At 38.7% G+C, this 18,398-nt stretch overlaps 1 protein-coding gene across 1 annotated transcript in view; it reads right to left on the reverse strand.

Moving 5' to 3' along the window:
- NUP62CL (nucleoporin 62 C-terminal like) overlaps positions 1–18,398 on the reverse strand; it is a 77,721-nt gene that overhangs the window by 58,228 nt on the left and 1,095 nt on the right. Inside the window, exon 2 of the mRNA XM_035005321.1 lies at positions 17,260–17,353. Within this exon, the coding sequence (XP_034861212.1) occupies positions 17,260–17,353 (94 nt within the window). The remainder of the gene's footprint in view (positions 1–17,259; positions 17,354–18,398) is intronic.

Here is an 18,398-nt window from a genome sequence, read left to right on the forward strand (position 1 = left end):
AATAAATGAGTTCAGCAAGGTCACAGAATACAAGATAAACATACAAAATCAATTGTATTTCTACATACTAGCAATAAACAAGTGAATATGAAATTAAAAATACAGTACCATTTACAATCACTTTAAAAAAGAGAAATACGGGCGCCTGGGTGGCTCAGTTGGTTAAGCGACTGCCTTCGGCTCAGGTCATGATCCTGGAGTCCCGGGATCGAGTCCCGCATCGGGCTCCCTGCTCAGCGGGGAATCTGCTTCTCCCTCTGACCCTCCCCCCTCTTCTCATGTGCTCTCTCTCTCCTCTCATCCTCTCTCTCAAATAAATAAATAAAATCTTTAAAAAAATATATTAAAAAATAATAATTAAAAAAATAAAAATAAATAAAAAAGAGAAATACTTAGGTGTAAATCTAACAATAAGAGAAAAAAAAATCCCAGTTGATCAGCACTTCTGTCTTTTGTAAAACCCTATTATTCACTGACATTTCCCAAGTCCCTATGTGAAAAGGACCCATATAATACATTACTATTTTTTAATGCTTTTTTTCTCAGACTCTAAATGACATGAACAGATTGGATATTCAGATGACAAATAAGCACAGGAAAAGATGTTCGACATCATTAGCCCTTAGGGAAATATAAATAAAAACCACAATATGATATCACTATTTGCAAGAATACCTAAAATGAAAAATAGTGATAATACCAAATGATATGAAGAGCAGAGAAACTGGATCACACATACTTGCTGATGGGTATGTAAAATGGTACAGCCATTCTGGAAGACAGTTTGGCAGTTTCTTATAAGACTGAATATACAACTACCATACGATCCAGCAATTGTACTCCTGGGCACTTATCCAAGAGAAATGAAGACTTATGTTCACAAAAAACCTGTACATAAATGTTCAGAGCAGCTTTATTCATAATAGCCAAAAAGTAGAAACAACACAAATATCCATCCATGGGCAAACAGTTACATAAACTGCAGTACATCCATACCATGGAATACTATGCATCAATAAAACAAACAACTGATACACACAACAATCTGGATGAATCTATGGAAAATTATGCTGAGTTAAAAACAGCCATTCCTAAAATATCTCATATTGTATGATTCCATTTATTAAACATTTTTGAAATGACAAAATTATAGGAACAGTTGCTCTGAAAGGGCAAAATGAAGGATCCCTGTAGAGATAGGACTAGTCTATACCTTGACTATCCATATCAACATCCTGGCTGTGATATGTTACCACTAGGAGAAAATGGGCAAAGGGTATATGGAATCTCTACTTACAACTGCATGAGAATCTACAATTATGTCAAAATAAAAAGTTTAATAAAAAAATTAGGATCTTTTAATATCCATAAAACTTAAAAAAATTAAATGTAAACTGGGAAAAATACTTCTTGTACAAATATCAAAGGGTTAAGATACTGTAACTGCATTATCAACAAGAAAAAGATAAATACCATATTAGAAAACTGAGCAAAAGATACAAACAAGGAATTTATTCAATTCTCTCTCTCAAACACACACACACACACACAAATACAATTACTCAATAAATAATTTGAAAAGGAGTCATCTTATTAGTAATTAAAGAAATGTACATCAAGATAATGCTGATAGTATTTCCACTGTTAAGCTATCAAATTAAAAAACAAACACACAAAAAGGATAATATCCAACATATGTAACACTGTAGGGAAATGTACATTCTCATAAAAACAACGATAGCTACCTATGAGTGCCTATTACATGTTAGACAAGGTTCTAGGCATTTCACCTACATTAACTTATCGAATCCCCACAACAACCCTATGAGGTAAGCGCTGAGTGGGCTTAGAGATGAGCAAACCAATCACTGAGAGGTTAAAATAACTTGCCCAAGGTCACAGAACTAATAATGAACAGAGCCAAGACTCAAACATTTATTTCCTAGATGTTTTAAATAACAGATATGTATTATTTCTAACACCAAAAATTCATTTTTATACAATTAAAATGATGTCCCCGCAAGGTAGTGACCAAATATTTTAGCATCATAATTATTTCAATGTTCCACTTCATCTCTTTATGTCCTACACTGCTATACCAACCAGTCGAAATTGGTATTATCACTACCATGAATTATAACTAAGTTAGTTCTATATTATCTATAACTTTAAAAATATTTTTTTTCATTTTGGTTGTTTCCAAAAGCTCTGAAATTATTACTATGAATATCTAATTTAATAAAATGCACTATAAAATAAAATGTATTAATATCTCAGTGCATTTCCCAAGTTCTAAAATAGCTGAGGCATCTAAACTAAAACCGAGTTTATATGGCTTATAAAACCAGAACTCCTTACTAACTGCATTTTGGTTAAGCAAGATCCTAAATGCCTTCTCATTAATGTTCAATATAGGTTAAATGTATTTTACTGAATCTTAATTATTTGGAAACTGGTAACCCACACATGTAAGCTGTTTCTACCAGCCAAAATATTTTACCATTCCCCAGCCATGCCATATAAGTGACTTACCGCATTATTAATATTCTCTAAAATTTTACATCACCCCCAAAGATACTTTCCTGTTCTATTGTACCTCCTGATAAATTTCATTTCGTAAGTTTTATTTTCAAAACAGAAAACAGAACATATGAACAGACTGTGAGTAAGAATATATGTGCTAAACACAAGCATTAAACAACTGATCAAAACATTTCAGTATAACTTGCATTACTAAATGAAGATTTGTCTCCACTGCTGGGTTCTCAGAAGGTTGTAACTTTTTCCAAAACAAACATTCTTTGGTTCGAAACCTAAAACTGCAACACCAGAAGGAGCAGTTTGGACTTAATTTCTATCACATTGATCAATAACATTAAACTCCGGCAAGAGAAGTGAGTCATATTTGGATTTGAAGCAATCCAAAAAAGAATCTCAAAATCAGTCTTGAATGCTGTGCTTCTCCGCTGGAGAGCAGAGTTCCAACCTTACCTGTGTGGGCCATCCACCAAGGCTGAAAGGAACAATTGGTTGTGTGGTAACTGTGCCACCAGACGCTGAGTAGCAGGAGTGAGGGGTAATCCTGCAAGTGCTATTGGTTGAGCTGCATTCTCCACTGAAGAGACAGCATTGAAACTGGCCCTCCCAGTCTGAGGTGTACTTCCACTGATGAAAGACAAACCTGCGGCAGTTACAGACTGAATAGCAGAGCCAAAAGCAAAAGGCTGGATGCTATCACCCAGTGCGGTGGGACATTGCTTGGTACCCAGCCCCAAAGCCCCTGTAATCACTGAAGGTTGTGTGAGAGCAAGTGTTGCACAAGTGTAATTTTGGTGCATTTATTCTAAATAGAAAAAGGAAAAACAAATCAATATAATAGTTCTCTGACACGTTGAATGGCAGCTAGATAATGTAGCTCCCGCCAGATGAAGTTTTAAATATGAGCAGTTTATGAGATTCTGTTCTACAGGTTTTCATCTCAATACAGAAGGAAAGATGACCAAATATTACAAGTTATTAGATAACTAACAGAATCAGGGAGAACTCTAGAGGAAATACTCCAGCTTTCATTGGACCACCAGGTGCTACCAAAAGAAATGGCTGGATCCATCTGGATTTACATAAAAAGGCATGAAAAGAGTGCTCCCTTTAAAATTCTGAAATGTGGGAGGGAAGAATGTATATTCAAGGTCATTACAATGATCAGTAGATAAAAATGTCACAAGATAGAGAGAGAGAGAAAGAGATTTAATAAGCAAGTAGCCTGATTTCAAGATGATCTATGTCCAAAATTCAGTGAGTACCTTCCATGGCTCACATAAAATGAAGGGAAATCACAGATCAGAATTCAGTGTGCCTTGTGCCTTAAAGCTCAGATGGCTTCAATTTGTAAGACTATCTTGGGAATGAACGGCATAATTCCAAACAGTTGACTTAGAAACGCCATACCATTTCTTTAGCCTTTCCATTCTCTAAATGGTAAGTTTGTCTTTGAGAGATGATTACCTTTGTCACCACTAAAAGAATCAAAGGTACTGCTCTTACCCTACAGAAAACCCAGTTCCTTCTGGGGCAGGATTGATACAACTGGCATTCCAAAGCTGAATCCTTTACTCTGTGGAGCGGGAGCTGCGTTACTGAATGATGACAGGCCAGTAGAAGAGGTACTTATTTATAACCAGTTGGGGTGGAATCCCAAACTTAAACCCTCCTGCACCGGGGGTAGAGAATGTAAACCCGGTAGCTGAAGTGGTGGCTATTGTCTTTGCAGAGCCAAAAGTGAACCCACCTGAAGGGGTACCAATTCCTCCAAAATGAAACCCACTTAAGACTCCAGACCCTAAATGTGGGTAAGAGAGGAATGTAAGAAAACAAACTTTAGAAATCTCAATGAGCCCTTTGATTCAAGATGGTGGACAGAAGCCACACTGGAATCACTCTCTTGTACTCCAAACTCCTAGAAGTATCAGTTAAAAAGTACTTCATAAAAACATCTTTAAAAGTACAAAGCAGAGTTTTTGAAGATAGAAGACAATTTTTCTGGGGCCAGAGAGAGAAGGAATTCATATCTATAAGCAGAATCTGAAGCTGCTTAGCCCAGGGGGGGGAGACCTGAATGAGGTATGTGCCTTAACAGCTGGAAATATGCTGGGTTATGGGTACGATTTGAGGCCACAGGGTAAGGCTCCTCAATCAGCAGAGGCCTTGTGAAGCTTAAATCTGGGAAAGATCTACAAGAGAATGGAAAAGGCGATGGAAACATGCAGGAATCCCAAGCTGGTAAAGAAGATAGGCATAGACGGCTCAAATTCCATTTATCTTTATGGAGTAGAAACTTCAAGCTAAAAGGCTAACATAAGAACTGATTAGGAACTGCTGAAACCTTCAGGGCCCAAGTAGGTTGCTCAGGACATTATACAACAGAGGTGCCTCCTCCACTTCCTAGGTCCCACAAGGTCAGAAAAAGCCCCCAGAGAATTAACTCATAGACACGAATTATAAAACATCTAAGTAAGCAGTCTATAGACATGAAAAATGAGAGAATTAAAAGAAAACAAAAGAAGAGCTTCAATATATATCCAGAAAGAATATCAGAAGGAAAAAAAATAGAATGGCAGAGACAATACTGAAAGAGTTAATAAAGGAGCTTGCTAGAACCGAAGAAAAATGAGTCCTCAGGTTAAAAAGGCCACCAAGTGCAAGCAGGCAACCCCTCCCCACCACACACACACACACACACACACACACACACACACACAAAAGCACAGCCTTTATATGCAATATATTGAAATACTAGAATATTAAATATAGAGAAGAAAATCTGAACATTGCCAGAGAGAAAAAAAACAGATTTACCCAATAAGGAGTAACAACCAGTTTGACAGAAGGCTCTTCATTAGCAACAATAAATGTTAGAAGATGATGGAATATCTTTAAAGTGTTAAGGGAAAATCACTGTGTACTTATAATTCTATCCAAGTCAAGATTTATAAAATGGGATGTCTCTAAAGATCAGTTTTTTAAACAATAGCTCTGAAAGGTAATTCTAAGAAATCAGTTTCAAAAAATATTTCATCCAAGAGCCCCATTACTTTATGCACAAGAAAAAAAAAAAAAAACCTGTCACAATTCCTTATCACTTAAATTTTTTTATAGTTCTTGAAAGAGCTCTTTTCAATGTAGACATTTTAATCAAACATGCATACCTTAAGAAAAAACTATTCAGAATCCAATTTTCAACTCAAATTTTTTGATGTCTTCTGTGCCACCAGGAGCACTATTGACACAGTATCAAAACCATGAAGACCAGGCACCTGGGTGGCTCAGTTGGTTAAGCATCTGCCTTTGGCTTGGGTCATGATCTCAGGGTCCTGTGATGGAGCCCCACATCAGGCTCCCTGCAGGGATCCTGCTTCTCCCTTTCTCTCTGCCTGCTTCTCTCTCTGCTTGTTCTCTCTCTCTCTCTCTCTGTCAAGTAAATAAATAAAATCTTAAAAAAAAAAAAAAACCCATAGTGGGTGCCTGGGTAGCTCAGCCGGTTAAGCGTTTGCCTTCAGCTCAGGTCATGATCCCAGGATCCTGGGATCAAGTCCTGCATTGGGCTCCCTGATCAGCAGGGAGCCTGCTTCTCCCTCTGCGGCTCCCTCTCCCTCTCCCTGGGCTGCTCGCTCGCTCTCTCCAATAAATAAATAAAATCTTAAAAAAAAAAAAACCCTGGTGACAACAATGAGTTTTTTTGGTCAACATTTATGATATTATCATATAACTTTACATCATAAATCTATATTAATAACTATATATTATATAACATAATAATATGCTATTTAACATAATTTATAGTAACATAACACTTAAAACCTCAGGAGAGTGGTATCCTTGGGAATTTAAGATTAAATACAGCAAAAGAACTATTTAAGAGAACTAAAAGCCATTTAGCTATGCTTTCAAATCAGCTTTGCAAATATGTAGACTAGCATCCTTTTGTCTCTCATTTCAGCATAATCAGTAACTAGATCTGGTTAACCATCTCCACCATTCTCTCCCCACAACCACTGGTTTCTAGGAGTTAAAGGTGATCCCCCATTGTCTCAGGGCTTCCACCCAAGCCACCCATTAGGCAAGTTTTGATCCTAGACATTTTGATATTGCATGTGCATACAGAACAACTATGATGTCGCAACTGCCATCTGGCCAAAAGGGATTGTAAAACACCATCGACCGTTCAGGCTCGTTTCAATTTCAGAAATGTTAAAATATGAAAAACTGTACCTCTTAAAATGGATGAAATGTGGTATCTTGAGTAGAATTTGTGGCATGAACGTAAGTGAACATCTACCCGTGTAATTCTGAAGGACAATATTTACCTGAATGGGTTAGTTGCAACATGCTTATTTTTAAGTCATACACACATCTTAAAACTTTTTAAATGTAAGCCCCAAATGGTCATTTCAAGTGTGATAACTCAGTCCTAGAAGGCACAGGAAGACAGGCATCTTGAGCAGAGGAAGAGTTTTTGCTGTATTTACTCTTACATTCCCAAGGGTACCACTCTCCTGAGGTTTTAAGTATTATGTTTTTATAAACTATATTATAATGATATATTACTGTTACATGATATATAGTTATATGTATTATATATTTATGATATATAATTATATGATAATATTATAAATGTTGACAGAAAAATTGTTGTCAAACCATGGTTGTGAGGCTGTAATAGAAATTGACACTTTCAGATTTAGGTATTGTCATCCATGTCACATTGCAGGCCAAAGGAGTCTTTTCTGGTAGACATCAAAAGGTGGATGTTTCTTCCTGTCCCCTTGCATTTGTGGACCTTCTATTCTTTTGGAAGTAATTTAAGAATCTTCCTGTTAAATGTAGCATGTACCTTTAAATCTTTTCTACCTAAAAAATTTGAGAAACAAACAAAAAAAAAGAGTCACATTTGGACTAAAAATGCATTTTTGTCACTAAGAATTTGGCATCAAAGATTCTCTCCCTTCCGTTTCATTTAGATCTTAAGTCTTTCATATTATACTTTTTCATTTTTCAATCTATTTTCCTTAACCATTTTCTGACAAAGGTGTTTACAAAGTCTCACTTTATTATTAGGGATTGTCAATTTCTCCTTACAATCCCATTGTTTTTTGTTTTATATATCTCAAGATTATGTTGTTACGGGCATAGGTTCATGGTTGGTAGTGTCTTGGAAGATTTTCTTCCTTTCATCAGTGTGAAGTATCTGTTTATTACTAAATTGCCTTAAATCATATTTTGTCTGACATTAATGCTGCTTTACAATTTTTCTTTTGGTTGGCATTTGCCTCATGTATCTTTTTCCATCCCTTTGTTTTCAACCTTTCTGAGTCATTTTAAGTATAGTTTCTGTAAACAGCAAAGCTGCAAAATTTTAAATCCAATCTAAGAGTCTTAATGAGTAAGTTTATTCATGTTTATTATAACTACCCATACACTTAGACTTACCTATTCCATCTTATTTTGTGTTTTTTATTTGCCATGGTATACATCTTTTATCTTTGTCTACATATTTGAATTGATGGAATTTTCTTTATTCCTTTTACTTTTCCCATGCTTGGAAATTGCATATTCTATTAATTTATATGAGTTTTTTTCCTTGAATTCTTCATTTTAACACACAGACTTAAGTTTATGTTTTTCTAACGTAGTCTGAAATTAATCCTTATCTCCTATCCTTTTTTTTCCATTTTTTTCTTGGATTTAATTTAATTTAAATTCAATTAACATATAGTGTATTAGTAGTTTCAGAGGTAGAATTCAGTGATTCATCGGTTGTATATAACACAGACTGTTCATTACATCACATGCCCTCCTTTTTTTTTATTATGTTCAGTTAGCCACTGTATAGTACATCATTAGGACCTTAGCACACTTTAGTTTCCCCTTGGATATCACTGCTTTATTAAAAAATGGAAAACAAATCCATACACCCTATAGGTGGCTATGAGTGGAGATAGCTGTCTCTGTCACTGATGAGCTCCTCCAGCCAACCTCTCTATTTCTCTTCATCCACACTGCCTGACGATAGGAGCTTAAAGTTGACAAAACTACAGCTTTTTATGCTGAGCCCAGCTCACAGTTCTATCTTGGATTCCTTAAACACAAGCACACACGTTCAAAGAAAGAAATACCGGATGGTAAAGGGTTTCTGCAGAAAACCCACTAGGCCCAAAGAAATCATCAGAGCTCACTGAAAAGATTCCTAGAAATGGGCAGATGTTCCCTGCCTGACAGTCCAATCTCAATGGGGCTTACTGAATTACCTCAACAACGAGATGGGAAGAAAACCATTCAATGAGTACTGCTGCCCATCAGACTGTACTAGTCATTTAAATGCAGTGGAGCCTCAGTTTGCTCATCTCGACAATTCAGGCAGTTCCACTAAATGAGTAACCAATATGGTTTGTTTTGTTTTGTTTTTTTAAAGATTTTTTAATTTATTCATTCGAGACACAGAGATACAGAGAGAGAGAGAGAACATGAGCAGGGGGAGAAGCAGAGGGAGGGGGAGAAGCAGGCTCCCCGCTGAGCAGGGAGCCCAATGTGGGGCTTGATCCCAGGACCCTGGGATCATGACCTGAGCCGAAGGCAGACGCTCAACCACCTGAGCCACCCAGGCATCCCCAAAATGTTTTTTAACAGTAAGTTTATAAAGGGCCCTCCACATATATTACCTTGTCTGATTTAATTTAATGTAAAGGGCTATATGAAACCTTTCCAATATATGATGCTGGTGTTCTCCTCGCTGTCAGTGAAGGATCAGCAAATCAGAGATATCAGCACTCTCATAGCTGGCCCAGAGAGTGAACATAAATCGGATTTCAAATTAGAATTCAAAAAATTTACTACACATCTATCTAACTTATCGGCATGGAGATTATCTTCTCTATGTACTACCTATCATCATTTATTGATCCTAGGAGTGTTCTGGGTAGTAGAAAAACTGAATAGGGATCAACAAATTATGGTAGGTCATTTCAGGACACATCCTTTACCACTTAAGTTCTTGAATCTCTTATGTAATATGAAGGGGGGGGGAAATAAAAGCATTTATTGAATCCGGAACTCTTTATTTTCTAATTACCCACAACAAATCATAAAGGTATTTTGATCTCCATTCTATAGCTGAGGAAACTGAGTCTCTGAAATACTCGATGACTTCCCCAAGGGCAGGCAACTAGTTAGTGAAGGAAAGGGGCACAATACTTCATCTTAATATTAGTGTAAGCAACGCATTATGAGAAAGGTAAGTCTTTATCTCAAATGGCAGAAGCAAAATAAGTTCAAACTTGAGTACCTGTAATAAGCTATTTCAGCACAAATGTTTAGAGGTTTCTATCTTATAAAGTATAAATGATTTGGGGGGATCATTCTTGTCATTGTTCCCTGATATTATTTGAAGAAATGATTGTTAAAACAGTGACAAGCATAGAAGCTCAGCCATGTAATTTGTTAAAAACGTCTCCCCCTGCTCAGAAGCAAATAGACTATTCTTCCTTGCAGGCCACATTCTCCCTAAACTGCCTGGTTACTTGACAACCATGGAGTTCCACTAATTCACTTCACCTTCTCAAGAACATCATGACTAAATGATCTGGCATGATTAGTCATGTTATAAAGCCATCCCTATAAATAGCAACTTCTGATAATATATATGATTCTTAAACATATCATTAATTATCAAACTAAGGAGAGGCAGAAAAGCAAAGGAAAAGTACAAATTCACTGAAGAAACCCCTCATTCCACCAAGAAAGCCTCCCAGAAAGTAGAAAAATGTAAGCCTCAAAGTACAGTAGGGTCCTTATTTGCCACTGATAGCAATGGATACCAACTCTGGAAGGAGAAACTGAGTTACTAATGTTTTATTCTAAATGTTTGAGTCCCCAGAAGAGCAATGGATAGGGAGAGATGAAATTAGCCCATCCATTTTTAGGGAAATAGGAATGGATCAAACTTGTAATGATGATCATTTTATTTTATGCCACAATAAAATACAGGGCTACTGAAAATGGTGTATTAGCTGTGAGTTAATATTAAACATCTTAAGCAGTATAGCTTACCAATTATCTTTCACATTAAGTGCTTTTCTCCCCCTTCATCCAATAACGTATCAAAGCTATAAAGGTCAGAATCTTATTTTAAGAGCTAGAAAAAGGTGGGTTTTTTTTTAAATTCCAAAATTAAGACCAACTTGCCAAATATTAAAAGTGTGACATGGTGGAAGTCTGTAAATTGCCATGAAATAGGTCTCAATTCTCAGTGAATGCCTACAGCAGTTACAAAATTAGAAAAGGGAAGACACCAGGGGTGGAACCAAAGGGGAGGGTGGGCAGAAGGACTCAAGAGAGGAAGAATTTTAGAAGCCCTGAGAAGGATGCAAGAGAGAGCAGGGAGTGTGTGTGCAGGAGGGAGACTCATGAGAGGGCAGGTGTGGAAGGTAGAGACCCTAAGAGAAAGCATGGCTATTGGGAAACTGGGCATCTGGGCAGAGGGACCCAAGAAGGCAGTGCACCAAGTGGGGTGGGGAGAGGGATTGGAGGAAGGGGGAAGAACAGGGTTATGGGGAGGAGAGAGGAGAAAGAGAAGAAAGTAAAACACTTGAGAGAACTAGTCAAAGAAACAGAGGAATGGCATTCAAATGCAAAAAAAAAAAAAGCCTCAAAGGCATACCCATCTCCCCAAAACACTGGAGAAGTAGAGCAAAAACCAAACCAAAAAACCCCAGAGACTTCTGAAACACAGTATGCATAAAAACCTTATACAAGTGTGCAAGTAATAGCAGTCATTTAAAAATTTCAAAAACTATCATTTTACAAAGAAAAATAGATCTGGCTAATATAACTTAATTAAAGTTCATTTTTTAAAAGATTTTATTTATTATTTATTTGACAGAGAGAGAGAACACAAGCAGGGTAAGTGGCAGAGGGAGAGGGAGAAGCAGGCTCCCCACTGAGCAAGGAGCCCCACATGGGACTTGATCCCAGGACCCCGGGATCATGACTGGAGCCAAAGGCAGATGCTTAACCAACTAAGCCACCCAGGCATCCCAATTAAAGTTCATTTTAAAAAATAAAACTCACTTCTCTCAGTGCTTCACTCCACAAAAAACAAGGCAATCAATTATATGCTTTTGAAAAATAAGCACAATTCTTAGGTTTGTCATTTTTGATTGTGGTAAAATATACATAATGTAAAAATTTACCATTTTAACCATTTTAAGCATACAGTTCAGTGGCATTAAGTATGTTCACAACATTGTTCAACTATCACCACTATCCATTTACAAATCCTTCTCAATGCCAGAGTGTGGCACTGAAAAATAACTCCCCTTTCCCCACTCCCACAGCCCCTGGTGACCTCTATTTTATTTTCTGTCTCTTGAGCTTGCCTTTTCTAGGAACTTCATATTAGAACTATACAGTATTTGTATGGCTTATCTGAATATTTGTATACTTGAAACAACCTAAATGTCCAACAACAATAGGGGAATGGAGATTTTTTTTAAAGTGGCATAGTTACATGATGGAATACAGCAATAAAAGACAGCAAACTTTATCTATATTTAGCAATTTGGATAAATCTCAAAAACAATGGTGACCCAAAAAAGTTGCAGAAAAGTAAGTTGAGAAGACAAGTATGGAACACTGTTGATGGAAATGTTAAAGGGCATACGAAATAATAGATTACAAATCAGGGGCGCCTGGGTGACTCAGTTAAGAGTCTGCCTTCAGCTCAGGTCATCACCCCAGGGTCCTGGGATCGAGTCCCATGTTGGCTTCTCTGCTCAGTGGGGAGCCTACTTCTCCCTCTCCCTCTGCCTGCCGCTCCCCCTGCTTGTGCGCTCTATCTCTCAAATAAATAAATAAAATCTCTTTTAAAAAAGAATCGATTACAGGGCGCCTGGGTGGCTCAGTTGGTTAAGCGACTGCCTTTGGCTCAGGTCATGATCCCAGGGTCCTGGGATCGAGTCCCACATTGGGCTCCCAGCTCAGCAGGAAGCCTGCTTCTCCCTCTCCCACTCCCCCTGTTTGTGTTCCTGCTCTCGCTGTCTCTGTCTCTGTCAAATAAATAAATAAAATCTTTAAAAAAAAAAAAAAGAATCGATTACAAATCATTTATGGCCATTTATATTTGAACACACTTAACATAGATTGGAAAAATACAGAACTTCAGAAGAACAATTATCTCTGGGATCGGAAAGAAATGAGACTGGGAAGGGGTATAAAGAGTTAGCTATATAATGTTTTAGTTCTTTAAAAAACAATACCTAAAGAAAATATGGAAAAATGTTAACAACCATTAAATCTTTGGTAGGTATGTGGATGATGGTGTAGAATAGTCTCTGTACTTTTGTCTGAAATACAATTTTAAAAAGAAGGACTAGTTAATGTTTAGAATGACAGAAAATAAGACAATATGTGCACTTTGAAAAGGGAGATGTGCTAATAAAGGCCAATTATAGCTTTTATTCTCCCAGTCATCTTAATTGGCTCCTTTATAAAAAATTTTTTAATTACAAATGAATACACACTCATATAATCTTTGGAAAAGATGTTCATAAAGAAAGCTAATCAGCATGAGTGTTATTATGGCACTTGAATCTGCTTGAATCTGCTATGATTCATATATCTTTTAAAGTAAATCATTTGAAAATTTCTATACTTACTACTCAAAAAATACATTCAGTCTAATTCACATGTACAATAGATATCATGGTTGATAACTGCTGCTCTAGCAACAGAAACTTAAGATGGGTAAATTCATACATCTAATTGGGGCCAAAAACTAGCATCTCAGGTCCAGATCCCTGGCCTTCCTGTTAGGATTCCTCTTGAGTTTAATGGAAGGTAAAAGTTATATAAATGATTTTAAATAACTCAAACTTTACATGGGAAGGTGGTTCATATAACATATTTGAAGTGCTTGGTAGAGTGCCAGATATACAAGTATTCAATAAATAATAATTTACTTCTTGGGAAACAAATGCTATTTATTTGGGGGGATATAATTGCCTCTTCAAGGTTTGGCCTGCCCCTAGCAAGGTGGAATCCGATACTAAGCACTATTTTCCCCAGGTTTTAGGAGGTAGGAAAGTAGGGGATGAGCCCTGGATCTGAGATGAATCTTGCAGTACTTGACTTCCATGGAGGATTTTGTAAATACAGAAACTTAGGGATAGAAGAACACAGACATTATAGCATTTCAGTGATTAGTCCAGGATCACATTGTCAGTAAATGGATCTCAGAGATAGAACTCACTTAATGAAGTCTAATATTCTTGATAGCAGGTCAGATCTAGAGGCAGAAGTTGAAATAGGAAGAGAGCTTCTCTTGACTTGCAGAGAAGTATGCCATGTTACTGATAACATGGAATTACTGGAAATAAATGTTCTGTTGTTGGATTAGTTAGGCTGAGTAAATTATGGCCATCTCACTCTATGGAACATTAGGATGCTATCACTAATAAAATTTTGAAAACTATCAACCACATAGAAAAAATTCCCAGAACAGTATTAAATAAAAGGAACAAAACTTATATAAGCAAGCAGTAAGATAATTTAAAAATATGGGTACATATGGGTGCCTGGGTGGTTCAGTCAGTTAAGCATCTGCCCTCCTTTGGCTCAGGTCATGATCCCGCAGTCCTGGGATCAAGCCTAAGTGGGCAGACTCCCTACTGAACAGGGAGTCTGCTTCTCCCTCTCCCCTTGCCCCTCCCCCTGCTTGTGCTCTCTCACTGGTTCACTCTCTCAAATACATAAATAAAATCTTTTATTTAATTTATTTTAATGCTGGCTTAATAAATTACTTAACTAGTGTTTTAAGACAGTTGTTCTACATATTATACAAGAATTAGGCAAACTAAATCCCTTTTTCATAGCTATAACCCACAAAAACTTTTAGGTGTATTTTTTTACTTTTTAGATCTCTCAAGTTTCATTTCATTAAAGCCAAGTCAGTAGTCAAAAGCCAGAAATTCTATAGCCTCTGCAAGTCAAGAGAAGCTCTCTTCCTATTTCAACTTCTGCCTCTAGATCAGACCTGCTATCAAGAATATTAGACTTTATTAAGTGAGTTCTATCTCTGAGATCCATTTACTGACAATGTGATCCTGGACTAATCACTGAAATGCTGTAATGTCTGTGTTCTTCTATCCCTAAGTTTCTGTATTTACAAAATCCTCCATGGAAGTCAAGTACTGCAAGATTCATCTCAGATCCAGGGCTCATCCCCTACTTTCCTACCTCCTAAAACCTGGGGAAAATAGTGCTTAGTATCGGATTCCACCTTGCTAGGGGCAGGCCAAACCTTGAAGAGGCAATTATATCCCCCCAAATAAATAGCATTTGTTTCCCAAGAAGTAAATTATTATTTATTGAATACTTGTATATCTGGCACTCTACCAAGCACTTCAAATATGTTATATGAACCACCTTCCCAACCATAGACACACAGAACCAGTTCCTGGAGCCAGGGAAATCTGTATTTGCAGTTTAGGGGCCAAGGGCAGGCTGCCCCAAGATGAGCCACTTTGGCATGAAGATTATGCTGAGCTGAAAACAAAGTCCAAAGACTCAGGAAGAAACTGGAACCCCCCTGCCCCCCACCCCAAAGCTGCCTAAAAGATTTTAGATAAAGGACCTGTTCCAGCAAGAGAGCTATCACCACAGATAACATTATAATATGAACTAGGTATAGTAGACAAGAAAGAACCTAGCAGAGCCTATTTGATTAAAGTCCTCTCTATGTCCTACAGTTTCTGAATGGCCCAGCAAACTTTCGTTTACCAAACATTTATTCTTTTTCATCTTCTTGTGAGTTGTGTTCCTTCCCTTTGAAATCCCAGACCCCCTTTTCTCCTTAGTTCAGGATGACTTAAATACCTCATTCTGCTTGTCTGGAATTTCATGTCTGTAGATTCCCCTTATGTACAAAATTAAATTTGATTTTCTCCTCTTAATCCGCCTCCTGTCAATTTAAGTCTTAGTCCAGCAAGAAGAATCTCGAGGGACAGAGAAAAATTTTATTCCTCCCCCAAAGTGACAAACATCCTATGTGATTCCTAAACACATACAAGTTTGAAAACCAAAGATGGAAGGCCAGTGTTTTTCAAACTGTCAATGAGAATTCATTAGTGGTTTGCAGTCTACATTAAAAAAATATATATAATGGAGACTATCAGAGTGAATTGTATGTAGTTATGTATTGTTTTTGTGAAATGGCTGTCAATTATATATTGTATATGTATATACTTGGCCACAACATAAAATTATTTTCTTACTGTGGTCATAGCTAAAAGGTCTGAAAAGTACTAGCTAGGCATTAATGACTTAGTATAATGCACAATGAGGCAGAATAGTAATAAAAAAGCAATCAAGAAAGAGCATAGCATATAGAACTTAAGTTCCACAAATTTCTAGAGAAATAACAAAATTTAAGACACTTAAACTCTAATCATCTATAGCCATAACGGGTTTTTTGGCATAATTTGGCCAAAAAGCCAGTAACTTTACTTTTAGCCAATAACTTAAATATTTCTTTTGTTTGCTGTGGTAATAACAAGTAGAATGGACAAATGATTCAAGCTTCACTGTCGCCTTCACCAGATAAAGTGGAAGCTAGAAAAACACGATAGCCAAAAGAAGGAAAGCAATTTAGTTAACTCATTAATCGAATTCCAACCCCTGGATAACCAGAAGTAACCATCCATTAAAGCCATCCTATCTCTCTTTGCTTACAACACTCAAATAATGAATTAGGGGCTCCACTATCCAACACAACTAATCAGTTCCGAAAACTCCAAATGCTTATAAAGCCAGCCCCCCCGCTTTTTTCCCCTTTTGTTTAAAACCAAACCACGGAATTCACGGAAAACCAGTATCAGAACTGTACCTCTAGGTGAAGTGAAGACACTCAGATTGCCAAGCAGTGGCAAGCGGGCGGCGCGTCTGCGTTTCTCCACTCCAAGGCGGGAAAAGCAGGGCACTGGGTCCTCTGTGTTACTGGGAGTGGGACTGTAGCTCTGGCGGCCGCAGGGATGCTCCCCCCAGGGGTTCAGGCCCAGAAGTCTTGCCCACAGCAGAGGAAAAGAAGTGAGATCCCAACCCTACACACACACAAACGCTGAGCCGAGGAAAAGAAGCGCGATCCCACCTTACACACAAACACGCCCCTCGCGCGCGCACACACACACACACGCTGAGCTGAGAAAAGCAGCAGGATCCCAACACACACACACACACACACACACACGCTGAGCTGAGAAAAGCAGCACGATCCCAACACACACACACACACACACACACACACGCTGAGCTAAGGAAAAGCGCGATCCTAACCTACCCTACACGCCCCCTCCCCACACACACAAGCTGGGCTGAGGAAAAGCGCGATACCGCCTTACCTGGGTGCGCGGGTATATACACATATACATACATACACACACACACACACACATACACACACTCGCACACAGACGCCGAGCCGGGACGGAACCACAACACGTGTCGCTGTCGCGGGGCGGGGAGGGGAGGGGGCGTGGGGAGCGCGTGCAGAGCTGCAGCAAAACCTCATTCCCCGGGCCACCAAGCCTATCCTTCCACCCCGGCTGTCCCGGATCCACGGGAGCAGCTGTCCGGTTTGGAATTCACGTGCAGGAAAAGCGTAATGAGCAAGCCTGCAGAGGACTGGGACAAACGAAAACCCCGCAAACTTACCTTGGTGTCTGCCGCCGCCGCTCGCCGTCAGGGACCCAAAGTAAATGGATAGGACCTCCGAGACTGTCTTGCGGCCGGCGAGGCGGGCCTGGGCCTAATATGAGCAGAAAAAAACAAAAAACAAAAAAACAAAAAACGGCCTCTACCGCGGGCAGGTTGCTGCTGGAGTGACGCTAACGGAGAGACGCTCAACTGGGGTCCACCTAGTTAACTCGAGAGGGCGGCCATTGACCCTGACTGGCACGCGCTCGGATTGGTTGATTCCGGTGCTGTTTCAAAGGAAACTCCTCTGTGATTGGCCAGGAAAGTCAAGCGGGAACCCGGAGGTGGTGGGTGGAGGGGGCAACAAAATTGTTACCTAGGCAACAGAGAGACGCAGAGCTCTCAGCTGTCTATTTTCGGAGCCCAGCCAGCGACCCGAAAACTGACCCAGGTGAGGAAACCTGAACCTTAGGAAGGGGAAAGAAAGGGTCCTCAAATGTCCTGGCTATCGGGAAAACTAGGGAAAACTCTAGAGTACTTACGACTCTGAAAGATACCCCAAAAAAGCCACAAGTCGCAAATAGTACAGACCTTGTCCCTCAGTTCCCCTGCCCTAGACACTAGAAGCAGGAGGCAGCTTTAACAAAACTCAGCCTATTCAGGATGTGAGTGAGAGATGGGACAGTTTTACCACACAGGGGAATAGATGCTGTTCGACCGTCTGAAGGCCAAAATGGACCCATGAAGGCTTCCCAATGCCTTTGTCAACTCACACACACTTAATGGTTTTAACACTAATTTGAAAGTGAAAACTGTGTCCTTATAGGTAGATTTGGGTGCTTCAATTGGAACACCCGCTGTTCCTTCTGTTTTACATGTACAGGCATGATTTATCCAGAGTGCCTTTGTTGGGATATAATTTTTTAAGGGGTATAACGCTGTTCAAACTGAAAAAGAAAATGGCGGGTGCCACTTTCTACGTGGACAATGTCCTGTGTGAGAGAATGTGAACTCTGTGACCTGAGGGTTCCAACGGACGTTGGTCAGATCCGTTGAGGACTGAGACGCAGTCGGACTGTACTTGAGTGGGCTAAAGCGTCGTGTGCAAAGACTACTAGTACTTACGTTACCGAGGCTGCTACTCACCGACGGTTGAT

This window comes from Mirounga leonina, unplaced genomic scaffold, assembly GCF_011800145.1.
Source record: "Mirounga leonina isolate KUSES-001 unplaced genomic scaffold, KU_Mleo_1.0 Mir_101664, whole genome shotgun sequence".
In the NCBI taxonomy this organism is placed as follows: Eukaryota; Metazoa; Chordata; class Mammalia; order Carnivora; family Phocidae; genus Mirounga; species Mirounga leonina.